We start from the raw sequence: 12,145 nt of genomic DNA on the forward strand, positions 1-12,145 counted from the left end.
CAAAGAGAAGGGGCCCTCACAAGTACCCGTGAAAGAGGATGAAGGGGCACAGGCTGCAGGGGCGGGTGCTGCAGACTCCATCATCTCTGCGGGGGAGGGAGGAGATTGTTTGAAACAAGTTCTGCCGCTTTCCTTATCTGCAAGATACGAACAGGGATCCCTTATCTCGCTGAGGTGCTGAGAAGACTAATTAGCATTTGCAGAGCACTGTGGAAGACAAAACACAAAGCAAAGGACTGCTGCCCGGCAGCGAGGGAGGAAGGGAGGCTGCTCCGGACTGTGGCTGCGGGCAGCTCTGGCCAGCTTGGAGCATGGATGGAGCTGAGATCCAGCAATTCACGGTGGAGACCGAGAGGGTGTGACTGCGCTGGTGGACACATGGTCAGACACACCATCTGCTGAGTCAAGACCACGGTATGCACAGGCCACGCATGGCTGGCACCTCCAGGGCACAGTGACATAATCAAGGGCACCAGCAACATGTCTTGTGGTCCTCAGCTGAAAAGACCCACTGCAGGAAAACCTCACTGCATCCGCCTGAGACATGGAGAGCAAGTCAGTGCTGCTCATCCCACACAGGAGCTCAGGACAGGCAGGGAGGATACTGCCTTGGTTCACAGCCGAGCCTTTAAAAGCTGCTGACAGATGTCTCAGACCCCTGGGCGTCTCACAACCCTCCTTTTGCATCTGTTTGGTGGCAGTAAGTAATTTCAGTTGCACTAGCAGTGCCTGACCACCTCCCGAAAAACAGGGCCTCTCTGTGTGAGGGGACAGACAGAACAGCTGCAGCAGGAGCCAGAGTTTCAGTGGTGTGAGGCTGGCACGGGGACAGCGGGCAGGGAAGCAAGGAGCAGCTTTGCCTGCAGCCACAGGGCAGATGCTGGCACAGCCAAGAACAGAAAAGCAGGTCTTGAGTTTTGATCTGCTGCCTGCAGCCAGAACCTGATCGTTTGCCTAGCCGTGGGGTTGCCCAGCCACGAGGAGACTACATCTTAGCAACCAAGGGGATGAGGCACAGGTGGCAGCACCCACAGCAGCCCCAATGCTGCTATCACAGTCAAACCCTTCCCGTGGCTGTGCCACGGCCACAGCACTCGCCAACACACCTGACAAACACCAAGGGCAAGGCTGTGCAGACACCTCGTGCCTTCCTTCAGCCCACACCTGTCTGGGGCACAGAGCCATCGAGGTGGAAGGCTCACAGGGGCATCCAGGTGAGCACATGCCTCTTATCTGGAAGAGGAGCCCATGCACATGGACCAGACAGCCAGAGCGACAGCAGATCCACAGCTAAATGTCCCTCCACCCCAACAGGGACATATGACATAGGACCACTGAGCTCAGCCAAGGAAACATATTTACTGCCTTATCCGGGAAAATGAAACCAAACACCCAGCAGTCTCGTTTCCTGCCTTTTCTTGCATCCAATGACATTTATAATGGAATTTTAGAGAAGGTAAATGAAGAGAGGGAATAAATCTGAAGTGCTGGGCAGAGACCTGGCATTATTGGAGAAATACCTGTACCTATAGCAAGAACGCTGTAATGCCTGCTCCGGGTGTACCACTCATGTGCAGTGCAGACCAGGGCTCAGAGAACCCCAGCAGCAGCTAGGACAGCCTCAGGGGGCAGCTCAGGCTCCCAGCAGGAGTGCAGAGTCCTCAGCTCTGGCACACTGTCCCTGACACAGCACCCCCTCCTTACCCAGCAGCCAGGTTGACAGAAAGGAGCCATCCTGCTCCCTGCTCCACAGCCTGGCACCTATGAGAAACTGCTGATAAAGGTGGTTCCAAGCCAAGAGCCCGGACTTTGTGCTGAAGAGGCTGAGGCAGGGGCGCATGCTCTGTGATGCAGGTCCTGATGGAGCTGGAAGAGCCAGACCAGTATCCCCAGTTTCCCCAGAGCCCTGGCAGGAGCTTGACGGTGCCGCGTGGGACAGACAGCCACGTGCCCAGCAGTCCACCAGGATCCACTTCACTCTTCTGTCTCCAAACAAACCTCCCTCCTTCCCACACTCCACGGGACACTCTTGGCACATGTGAAGACTGTAAGTCACAACCAACACAATGCTCCTTCGAGGTTTTTAGGTGAGAAAGAGCAAATGCAGCTTGGGCAAGGGTGAGCTGAGAAAAACGTCTGAGAAAAAGGGAAAAGGGTGAACTGAGAAAAATGTTTCTGCCTGGGATTAGCTGTTCTCCCTGGAGAGAGGTAGCTCCTTCGGAATCATTCTGTGAGGGCAGGGGAGTCCCTCCTGGGGTACTGACACAACCTGCAAAGAAATTCCCTTAAGACAGACCCAGCAGGCAGCTAGCCACAGCCAAGCCTGCCAGGACCCCACCATGGCTGCAAGAATCCCCTTCCGGGCCTAGAAGAAGACTTAGGGAGCCAACAGAGAACAGCTCCAAAGGTGCATCCCCACCATGCCAACATGGGAAACTCAGGGCACCAACCCTGTCCCTGTCCTTGCTCCAGGCCTCAAGCAATCTCTCTCTCAGGGTGGCCTAATCTGCACAGCAGCAGAGGCACGACATGGATTCAGAGACTCTCCTGTGGCACTCCTCACTGTCCATGCACTCCGTGCAGGACATGGAGTCTGAGCCTGACCAATCCATCAGAGGACACAGCTGGTGAGCTTCATGTCCACCAACAGCACACAGAGACATTTGCAGGACGAGTCCTGCAGGCCAGATGTGATCTGCAAGCCAACAACAGTCCCCGCTCCCACCAGCAGCCTGTCTCCTGCAGGCAGTGACAAAGCTCTTTTCTTTCTGAGTCCATCCCAAGAGGACCCCCTGAACTTAACTTAAAGGCAGAGAAGCCTTGAGGGATGGGCAAATGCCCCTTTTGTGGGTGCTGCACCCGTTTCTGCATCAGTAAGAAGCTGTGGTGGGCAACACACCCTTGCTGTAAAGGGGCTGGGAAGCAGCAGCAGATGGGAGGGGACCTCAGGCTCCCCAGGGAGCCATCTGGTAGCACCCCTGTGTGCAGAGAGGCGCAGATACCCCCAGACACCAGCAGATCCACCTCTGCCCTGCCTCCCAAGGAGCTGCTCCCAGCACGGCCTCAGCCATGTGCCAGAACTAATGCCAGACTGAGATGGGAAACACTTGTCGCTGCAGCTCCACACACGGGCGGAAAAGCCTGGGATTTATAGCACTGACTGCTTGGCATGCTCACATTTTGCTGAAGGCATCACAAGGCACACAAAGCCAGAAAGGTTCAGGACAGGCTCGGCCCACAGACTGCACCTCCTCTAGGTTTGCAATGTTTTACAGCTCTACCTCCCACCAAATCACAGCCACAGGCGTGTGAGTGCATGGAGGAGGAAACGAGGGAGCACTGGATGGAGTTCTCCAACAGCTTTAAATGAGATGTTATCACAAGGAATCTTCCAGCACAAAGGGGTTGGTGTCTCCACAACAGGGGCTCCCACCTGCTCCTGGGGACTGTGGAGAACCACAGTCAGCCTCATCATTTGCAGCATGAGGTCTCACAGCTCCCAGCTGGCAGCATTTGGCCTTGCTTACAAAGGTAAGAGGAATATCTGCAACACCTCAGCAATATCAGAAGTTTCCTGTACATGCAAGAAAAACTGCAGTAGTATGGCCAAGGTCAGGATCAAGCAGAAGACTGGATCCTTCAGGTGAATGGTTGAGCAGTATTCAGGCTTGTAAATCATGTGGAAAGCCTGGAGCAGGAGATAAGCTGCAGGTACCACAGCTCAAAGCCTTCCAAGCAATTTTCCACAGCTCCTCAGCAGAAGCTCCACTGTACAAGCCCTACTGTAACAGCAAAGGAAGCAAGAAGCTGCCTACACCTCTCTGCAATGCAAGCTCTGCAACTGCTGCAGAGATCACTCGCTAAAAATAACTTCAAAAAGGGCATCTGACAGCCTCACAGAGAGCATGAGAACACTCCCACCTGGGTGCCCTAGGCAGCTCCAAGAGCTCAGGAGTTTGCCCTGGAAAAGCACAGGGAGGGAGGCTGGGGTACAGGCAGGTAGAGCGAGGACAGCGCTGTCACAGGCTGAGTGTGGGCATCCGAGTTATAATCCCAGCTCTCCAAGCCCTCACATCCCTCAGCTGATAGTCCTGAAAGCCCTGGAACAGGAGGAGCAGCTCAAGACACATGCAGAGCCCATATCTGCTGACAGCACAAACGGGCAGCACAGATCCTCACAGCAAGCAGGGGCTCCAGGCAGATCACAGCCCTTCTCAGGGAGCTGAGGAACAGCACTGCTCCTTTAAACACACAAAGCTGCTACAAGCTCTACACATGTGCGTTATCTGCAGGGTCTGACTTTTATTTCCAGAGCAAATGAGGGGCAGGAAGGGTCTGGACTTACCAAAAATGCACGATCATCTTCCCTGCAGCCTCTCAGTCCAAGACAGAAATGCTCCAACTTGTGACCAAGCTACACTCCAGGAGGAGCGGGTTAGGAAACGCCAACAGGCATTTCTAACATTAACAGTGTCAGTGAGGGCACACTGGATTCTTCCTGGCACAGACAGCTACTATTAAAGGTAGCAAATGAACTCCCTCTTAAGGGCAAGTGACATCTTTCCACCGCCTTTTCAAGCAAACTTCTTTCCTGAGGAGGATTTCTAGGAAACTCCTGACACACAACCCATGCTCACAGCGCTGCACACGATCCCTGAGATGCCAGGCACACACGGAATGAGACAGCACATGAACCACCCCCCAACCACTTTTCTACAAAAAAAAAAAAAAAAAAAAAAAAAAAAAAAGGAATCCTAAACTAAGGGCTCTCCAGGGGAAGCCAGTGGTTCCCAGAAACCAAGAAGCATCGCACAGGGGATACAGCCAAGGTCATCCAGCCGACAAGACTTCAGAAACTCAAAATGAGGAAGCTGGGCTGGCTCAGGCCCCCGCAGCTGCTGAGCCGCCCTGTTGTCTCTGAGCAGGGAAAATGCACTCACCACCCCTGCAGGAGAGGCTACTCCAGCATCAGTGCCTGACCCAGCACGTCTGGTGCAGACACATCTCCAGCTGGCAGAGCATGTCACCAGCAATTCCTCTGCCAGCATGGAAGGCAGAAAAGCCTTCAAGGACACCTGCGAACACTGGGTCAGGTTAAATGGTTCAGGGAGAGGGGCTGGAAAAGCCGGCCGCGCTCCAGGGAAAACACTCCAGGGAAAACGCCGCGTCAGTCTGGGCCCCTGAGAAAAGGCTCGAGTTGATCCAGCTGCCGCTCCAGGCACGAGGCACAGCAAGGACACCTCAGCGCTGGGACAGGAGGGCACCTGAGGCAAGGCTGCAGGGGCCCAGGGTATGCAAGTGAGCCAAATCGTGGCAGAGATGGAGGGTCAGGCCCTCCTTCAAGCCAGCTCACAGACCAGTTGATAGTTCACGACCTAAAAAATAAAATCAGTCACGGGGGAGAGGGAGGGCTGACATGAACAGGAACTACAAGACAGCAAAGACAGACACCAGACTCATAACTCCTTATAAAACAGAAAAAATCCCACCCCACTCACCTCTGGGGACAACTGATTTGCAAATTAAAAGGGGGTGTCCACCCTCCAGGAGGGATCAGGAGCAGTTCCCTCAGCTCCCGTAGCTCTGCCAGGCTCTAATGAAAAGCTAGTTAACAGTTAATTATTACCCATTCAGACACACGATCCCCTACTCTGACTGCCGGCTGGGAGGGATAAGACAGTCACGTGATGCAAAAATCCCGACCTTATGAAAGCACGGGCAACTATATTTAGTTGGAAAAACGATGACCTAGCGAGCCTGTTCCTCCCTGGCCCCCCCCTCAGAGGAGCAGACCTGCCACCTCCCGAGATCTTACCTCCACGGCACTCTGGAAGATCCTCATCCAGCAGGAGTTGTAATACTTAAAACAGGGACACCTGGCACGGGAGCAAGCCCTGTGTGCATGTCCAGGTTATCCCGGGTGGAGGGGCCAGACCAGCACATAGTCCAGGCTGGGGGGACCCTCCCTCTCCATCCTCAGTGCTCTGGAATGGGTCACCTTGTCAGCAGCAAAAGCTGATAAGCAGCAAGAGCAACAAACAGGGGCCTAGCCCAAGGTCCTGGACCTTATCTTGAAAGCAGGAGGCACACTGGGAACCTGACCAGTGTGACCAGCACAGGAGAGGCATTCAGCAGCAATGCTCCAGCTGCTGGCTTCTCCATGCCAGAGCTGGTGACAGGAGTTTGCCTCCCTGGATCACTCTACTCCTCTCAGAGTACCTGGGTGACCAAGACAGACACCGGCGTGCTGAGAATGGAGTGGGAGCCAAGGCAGCACCACTGCGGAGAGATGGCCCCAGAAACAAAATCCAAGAGCATCACCTGCTCCCTCTGCAGTGAAAGAGCGTCAAAGCAGAAGAAAAACAAAAAGCCTTAGGACCAGACATCATTAATCTGTTGTCATCAGCAGAAGGGTGCTCTCTGCCTGCATCCTGCTGCGGCTGATGAGACAGCACAACCGGCGGCGCCCATGGCACGAGCGAGAGGAGGTCACTGCATCGCTGCCGAACCCAGGGCGCCGTGCTGACACGATCCCTTTAATGGCCGTCAGCCTCCTCTGCAGCTGCATCTGGGGACTTGGAAGCTGACAAAACCCTTCCTGGGAAGCATCTGGTACGTCTCACTGTAAATATTTAACAACAAAGAGACAGGAATCGAGAGCCAAGCGCCTGCAGAGAGACCCTCCAGCTCCAAGCGTTCGCACTGTCTAGGAGGAGACTGTGCAGCTCCCACTGTGCCAGTGGAGGGGGAGAGGGGTTGTACAAGGCAAAAGTACAAACTCTGCACAAAATATGCCTCTGGAAAACCTGTCATCTCAAAGAGAATGGGTTTCCAGAGAGGAGACTGTGACGTAATTTAAATAACATCATTCCGAGTTCCTCCCACTGTGATTCCTGTACCTGACCAGCAACTTCTGCAGCGGCATCCCTGCAAGGCCAGAGTGTCCCCTGAGCAGTGGCCACTTGCTAAGTGACCACTTAACCTCACCCTCAGCCTACACAGCTGCAAACTTGCCTCCCTGACTGCATAGAACAAGAAGAGACTGAGCAGCAGCTCGGCTTGTGAGGCCAAGGAAGACAAGGCCAGCACCATGCAGAAATCCAGCCCCATCTCCTGGGGCAGGAGAAAGCAATAGGGATTTGGTGGTAGGAGCAGGTGCAGCAAACTTTCCCAGGAATTTAGGGAGGTCAGACCTAGGTCACCCACTAATCAAGGTGTCTCCATAAATGCGCTGAAGAAATCTTACAGTCCCGTAACCACCTGGATTAAACTAAGCACAGGTATGGGGGCTTCCTCCTGTTGGTGAATCCAGAGTATTAAAACCATGACAAGGTACTCAAATATCCCTGTGATCTTTGAGTGCAAGCAGAAGGGCTTCTTTTTGTGTTACTTCAGGATTACTGTACCTCAGCTGAGCTGATTTCAGGGCATGCTTTCCAAGCACAGGATACACCATCCTCACTTATGCCCCCCAGCTTAAGTGAGATGCAGTGACATTCTGGGTTATTTATAAATCACTCTGATATAGCAGCTTCCTTCCTGGGTTCGCAATCACATGAATCCTGATGCATAAACCACTCTCTAACAAAGCTAATTCCTGTGCTACAGGTGGCTACCTCCCATGTCAATACAGAGCATAAGAGTACAACACCCTAATCCAACTAAGTTTTCCCACAGGAGTCAGGAATACCCAATTACAAAAGAGTGCAACATAGCACTTTCCTAATTTAAAGATCTATCTCCCCTCCTTTTCTTTCTAAAGGATTAAAAACCACTTCCTTGCAGTGGTAGCATCACCCTCATCTCTTTACGGAAAACTTCACAGCATTTAATTCAAAGGCGCATTTATAAACTCAAGAAAGATATCTCAGACACTGCTGACAATTGTATAAAATGATCAGGTCAGGGTGCAGCAGATGAAAAAAGTCATCAGGAGTGGTGAAACCAAGACAGAGCATCACTTGCTGCTCTGTGGAACATCAGCGCATCCACAACTGCACCCTGCAGTCAGCTCTGGTCTCTGGAATTCAACAAGGGCACAGAGCTGTTACAGCTGCTCAAAGAAAAGCAATTAAACCACCCAGAGGCAGCTCCTCCAGAGGCGAGACTAAAAAGGCTGGGATCCTCCACCACGGAGAGGCGGAGGGCTGGCTGCAGCACACAGCAGGCCAGGAGGGCACAGGCACAGCACACTAAGCTAGCAGGAGATCCATTTGAAGTGGCAAAAGTATTCCCTTCCAGAGCAGGCAGCAAATTTCACATAGTAGCAAGTCCTGGGAGCTGAACAGCATCGGTCACCCGGCAGAGGAGTTTGGTGTTCACACCAAAGTTGTCCGCAGACATCCAGCTACAAATGCGCCCTCCCAGTCCTCCTCAACAGCAGAAGTGGGAATGTCAAAGTGCATCCCTCTGCCCACCAAGCCCAACCCTGCATCTCTCAAGGGTGTTGAAGTCTCCCAGCTTTCCATCTGAACTCCAGATCACATGGTTTGAAGTGGCTTCTTCTGAAAAGCACCCTACAGCTGCTGAATCCTGGTTGTGGGATGTGGGAGAGGAGAGGACAGAGGAACTGCTGTGCCAGACAGAAGGAAAGTGAGGCCTCTCTCCAACAACTGCTTTATTTGCAAACACTATTAGGTAACTGGGATGCAAACACTGCTGCCCTTCCACCTCCATAGCGCTTGCACGTGACATGGGAATGATCCAGGCTGAGGGCAGGACACCACTGGCATCCATATGCTAACAAGCAGGAACATGCTCTGGGGCACACTACAGCTACTGAGCCTACAAAATGGCAGATTTTTGGCTCAGGCGCCCCACCTATGCAATTCCCAACCCTGATACTGCAACTCAGCATCTTCCATCACTCTGCTAACCATTTCCTTGGGAGAAGAACAGACTTCTCACCCAGAGGGAAAACCAGCCATAGAAACCCACCTGACTTACCAGGATTAACCTTAAAAAATAGACCAGACACGGGTGTGGGAGTTCTGGTGACCAAAGCAAATCAACTCATTCAGTAACCTCAGCAATGAAAAGGAGGTGAGGGAGTCAAACCCAACAGCCTCAGGAGTGCACAACAGCTCTGGTAGCAGGAGCAGTGCTACTCGGCCTTCGCCTGCTGCCTTCACACTTCAATGTGTTTTGAGATACCAGAGCTTCCAGATAAGCTTAGTGCATGGGAAGAAAAAGCAAGGCACCAGCTTTAAGCCTTTTCTGAGAAAGACTGCACAGTGTCTTGTGCAGCCACCATTCAGAGGAATCCTGTTTAAGCTTTAACTTATCTCCAAAAAAACATACAGAATTGTAAAAAAGCCCCCAGCTCTGTAGGTAATGTCTTCTGCAACACTACTGACATGTAACAAACACTCTCTGAAGCACTATCATCTGCTGCAGACACACACTCATGCCCCACCCTGGAGACAGCTGTGCAAGGTCCCCAACCAGCTGGAGAACAGAGGATGGAGCTGTGCCAAACAAAGGACATCTCTGAGTTTGCAGCACAGGCAGACAAAACCCAATACCCAAAGAAGACAGATCTTCAGCAGGGTGAAGAAAAGCCTCCTATTAACTCAACAGATGGGAATATACCTTTGCTGCTTCAAAACCTTAGTATTTCACTCTCGTATGTTGAGAAAGCAACAGAATCATGAGAAACTTACAACTGTGGAATCAAAGCCTTAATCCAGTGCATCTAGTTGTATACCACGGCCTTGTTAGCTGGCTAGAGCTCTGGAAACACATCCACAAATTTCATCCCTCTGATCAGCTCAGGAACTTAAATTACAGTGCCTCCAATGTTACACCAGACCACCTTTTTTTTTTACTGAAATCAGCTTTAAGGCAACAGAGCTGATTTCCATACTTCCAACACCTCCACCATCAACAGCAATTTACCCTCACACTATCCATGAACTGGTGAAATGGGATCCCATGCAAAGCCAAAGATGGGCATCAGAGGTGGACACAGTGACATGCCTAGGGTGACACAAGGCCACATCAGGCACTGACTTCCATTCCCAGTGCCTTTGCTATAGGACATCCCCACATGGCACCACAGCTCTGAGACAACAGGCTCCCACTGAATGATCTTGGTATCACTGGTTAAAACACAAACCTTTCCTTCAGTCTTGGCACTTCCACAACACCAACCTGGATGAGGAGCTTCTGGCAATTGGGAAAGGCATGAATTGAGATCATCAGTATCTGCTTCGGAAAACTAATTCCTTTCCTGATTTGAAACCTCCATCCAGAGCAACCTCCCTCCCAGCAAGGCTGCACACACCACTGGGGCCAGGAAGTCTTTTCTCTGCACTGATGGCAACACAGTGACTTGTCCTGGTTGTCCTTAACAGCAATACTCAACAGCAACACACAGACTACAAGCCATGGGGGAGGTCTGTGTCTTCCCAAACTATTGCAAATTCAAATATATAACCTCGGGTTCATAGGCACGTCCATCTGTATACAGGTAACATATAAACAACAACAATCTGAGCTACATTTGCATCTTGACACATCAGTGTTTTCAATTATGTGTGATGACCAAGACCTACAAGTTCCCAAACTCTTTCACCCCGGACATCCAAATTTGCTATGCTACAATGTACAGGAGGAAAGAACCTTCCAGCAGTTTAGTCATCACTACATGAAAGCATAAAAGATCTCCCTGCTATACAGGAATGGCCAAATATTAAAGGTCTGTACTTTCTTTACGAAGTTGTTTTGCTTTGGTTTTTTGGGGGTTTTTGTTGGTTTGGAGTTTTTTTGTTACATTAATGTCCATTGCATATTCTTGTACCAGTCTTTTAAGTCTGGTTAGCGCTGACTCTGAAGGAAGAGAAGCGCAGGGAAGGCAAGGGAGAAGGAGGTTTCAAGAGCTCCATTTTTATTTAATACATACCAGACTGGCCGTCAGTTGGAAATATATCTGTAAAAGAAAAAAAAAAGATCAGTATTGGTTACAGCTGGAGTGCAAATCACATTTAAAAGGTCTCATCTCTCTATTTGTTTGCTTTAGCTAAACAGAGGAAGTATTTTCTTAGTATCTCAAGTTAAACATCAATCCAGCTTGGAACCCACCACAATTCAACCACTTGTTGTGAGAAAGATTTTGAAGGAGTCTGTGTTTACCTGAATGCGTTGCTCTCATAAATAACCTTCTGTATTGGCTTCTAGCAGACAGTAGTGAGCAATAAAAAAGGTTGTTGAGATGTACAGAGATCCACACAATGAGCTTGGTGGCACCCCACACTCTCCCTGAGCAGCAATATCAGATGGAAATCTACAGAGAACATCTAACAGGGAGCACAGCTGGAAGCCAAGGCAAAAGCCAAGTACGCATTCTCCTGATGGTCCTTGGTTTTTGCAGCCACAAGGGACATCAGCAGCTGTGCCTGGCTCTAACACAGCACTTACACCAGACATACACACACTCATCACCAAATGGACACCCATGGCCTTGGCACAACACCCATCACACCAGGAGAACCCCTTCCCAGCTCAGGAGTCTGTGTCAGCAGGCACAGCCAGCTGCACAGGACAGATGGAGTCTGGAGGGTTCAAACCCCAAAACAGATTATTCAACCTCCCCAGCCCCCCAAGCTCTTTCCACTTAGAGGTACAGGCCCTTCTCTTGGAAGGCCTTATGTATTGCTGGGAAGATATTTACTTAAGTAGCTGTGAAGGACCTGACTTTTCATCTGAGGAGCACACAGGACAGTGTGTGTGGAAAAACCCTGTTGATAACAGCTCCCCCAGAAGATATGAAAACAGTACTTTTGAGAGAGCAATACATTATGTTTTCTTCAAGGATCCTGAAAGATGAGGGGGAAGGAAGGCTGCCAGCAAGGCAAGGTCCTCCTGGGACAGGGGCAGACCCCTGGCTCCTGCTTATCAGCTACCCAAAACACACATTCAGCTGGAAAATCACAAGAGTTGCAGCAAGGACTACCTCTGAGGCAGGGCAATGCTCTCTGGCCTGGGCTCAGCTCATGCAGAAACAGCAAAAACACCCCTCTGCCAAAATAACTTCTCTTCCTTTGACTTGCACCATGTTCAATGCATCCTCAGGCAGGGATGCTTTCATCCCACATAAGAACGGGAAGAGCCAAGCGGAGCAAAAATACCCAGAAGTTAAATCAAG

General features: G+C 51.1%; 1 protein-coding gene across 2 annotated transcripts in view; it reads right to left on the reverse strand.

Annotated features, from left to right (window-relative positions):
• The window catches only part of LARP1 (La ribonucleoprotein 1, translational regulator), a 46,175-nt gene that overhangs the window by 19,089 nt on the left and 14,941 nt on the right, over nucleotides 1-12,145 (reverse strand). For both annotated transcript variants that reach the window (XM_032125345.1, XM_032125344.1), the window contains exon 2: nucleotides 10,904-10,930. In XM_032125345.1, coding sequence (XP_031981236.1) covers nucleotides 10,904-10,930 — 27 coding nt within the window. The remainder of the gene's footprint in view (nucleotides 1-10,903; nucleotides 10,931-12,145) is intronic.

The sequence above is a fragment of the Corvus moneduloides genome, chromosome 15 (genome assembly GCF_009650955.1).
Source record: "Corvus moneduloides isolate bCorMon1 chromosome 15, bCorMon1.pri, whole genome shotgun sequence".
Lineage (NCBI taxonomy): Eukaryota > Metazoa > Chordata > Aves > Passeriformes > Corvidae > Corvus > Corvus moneduloides.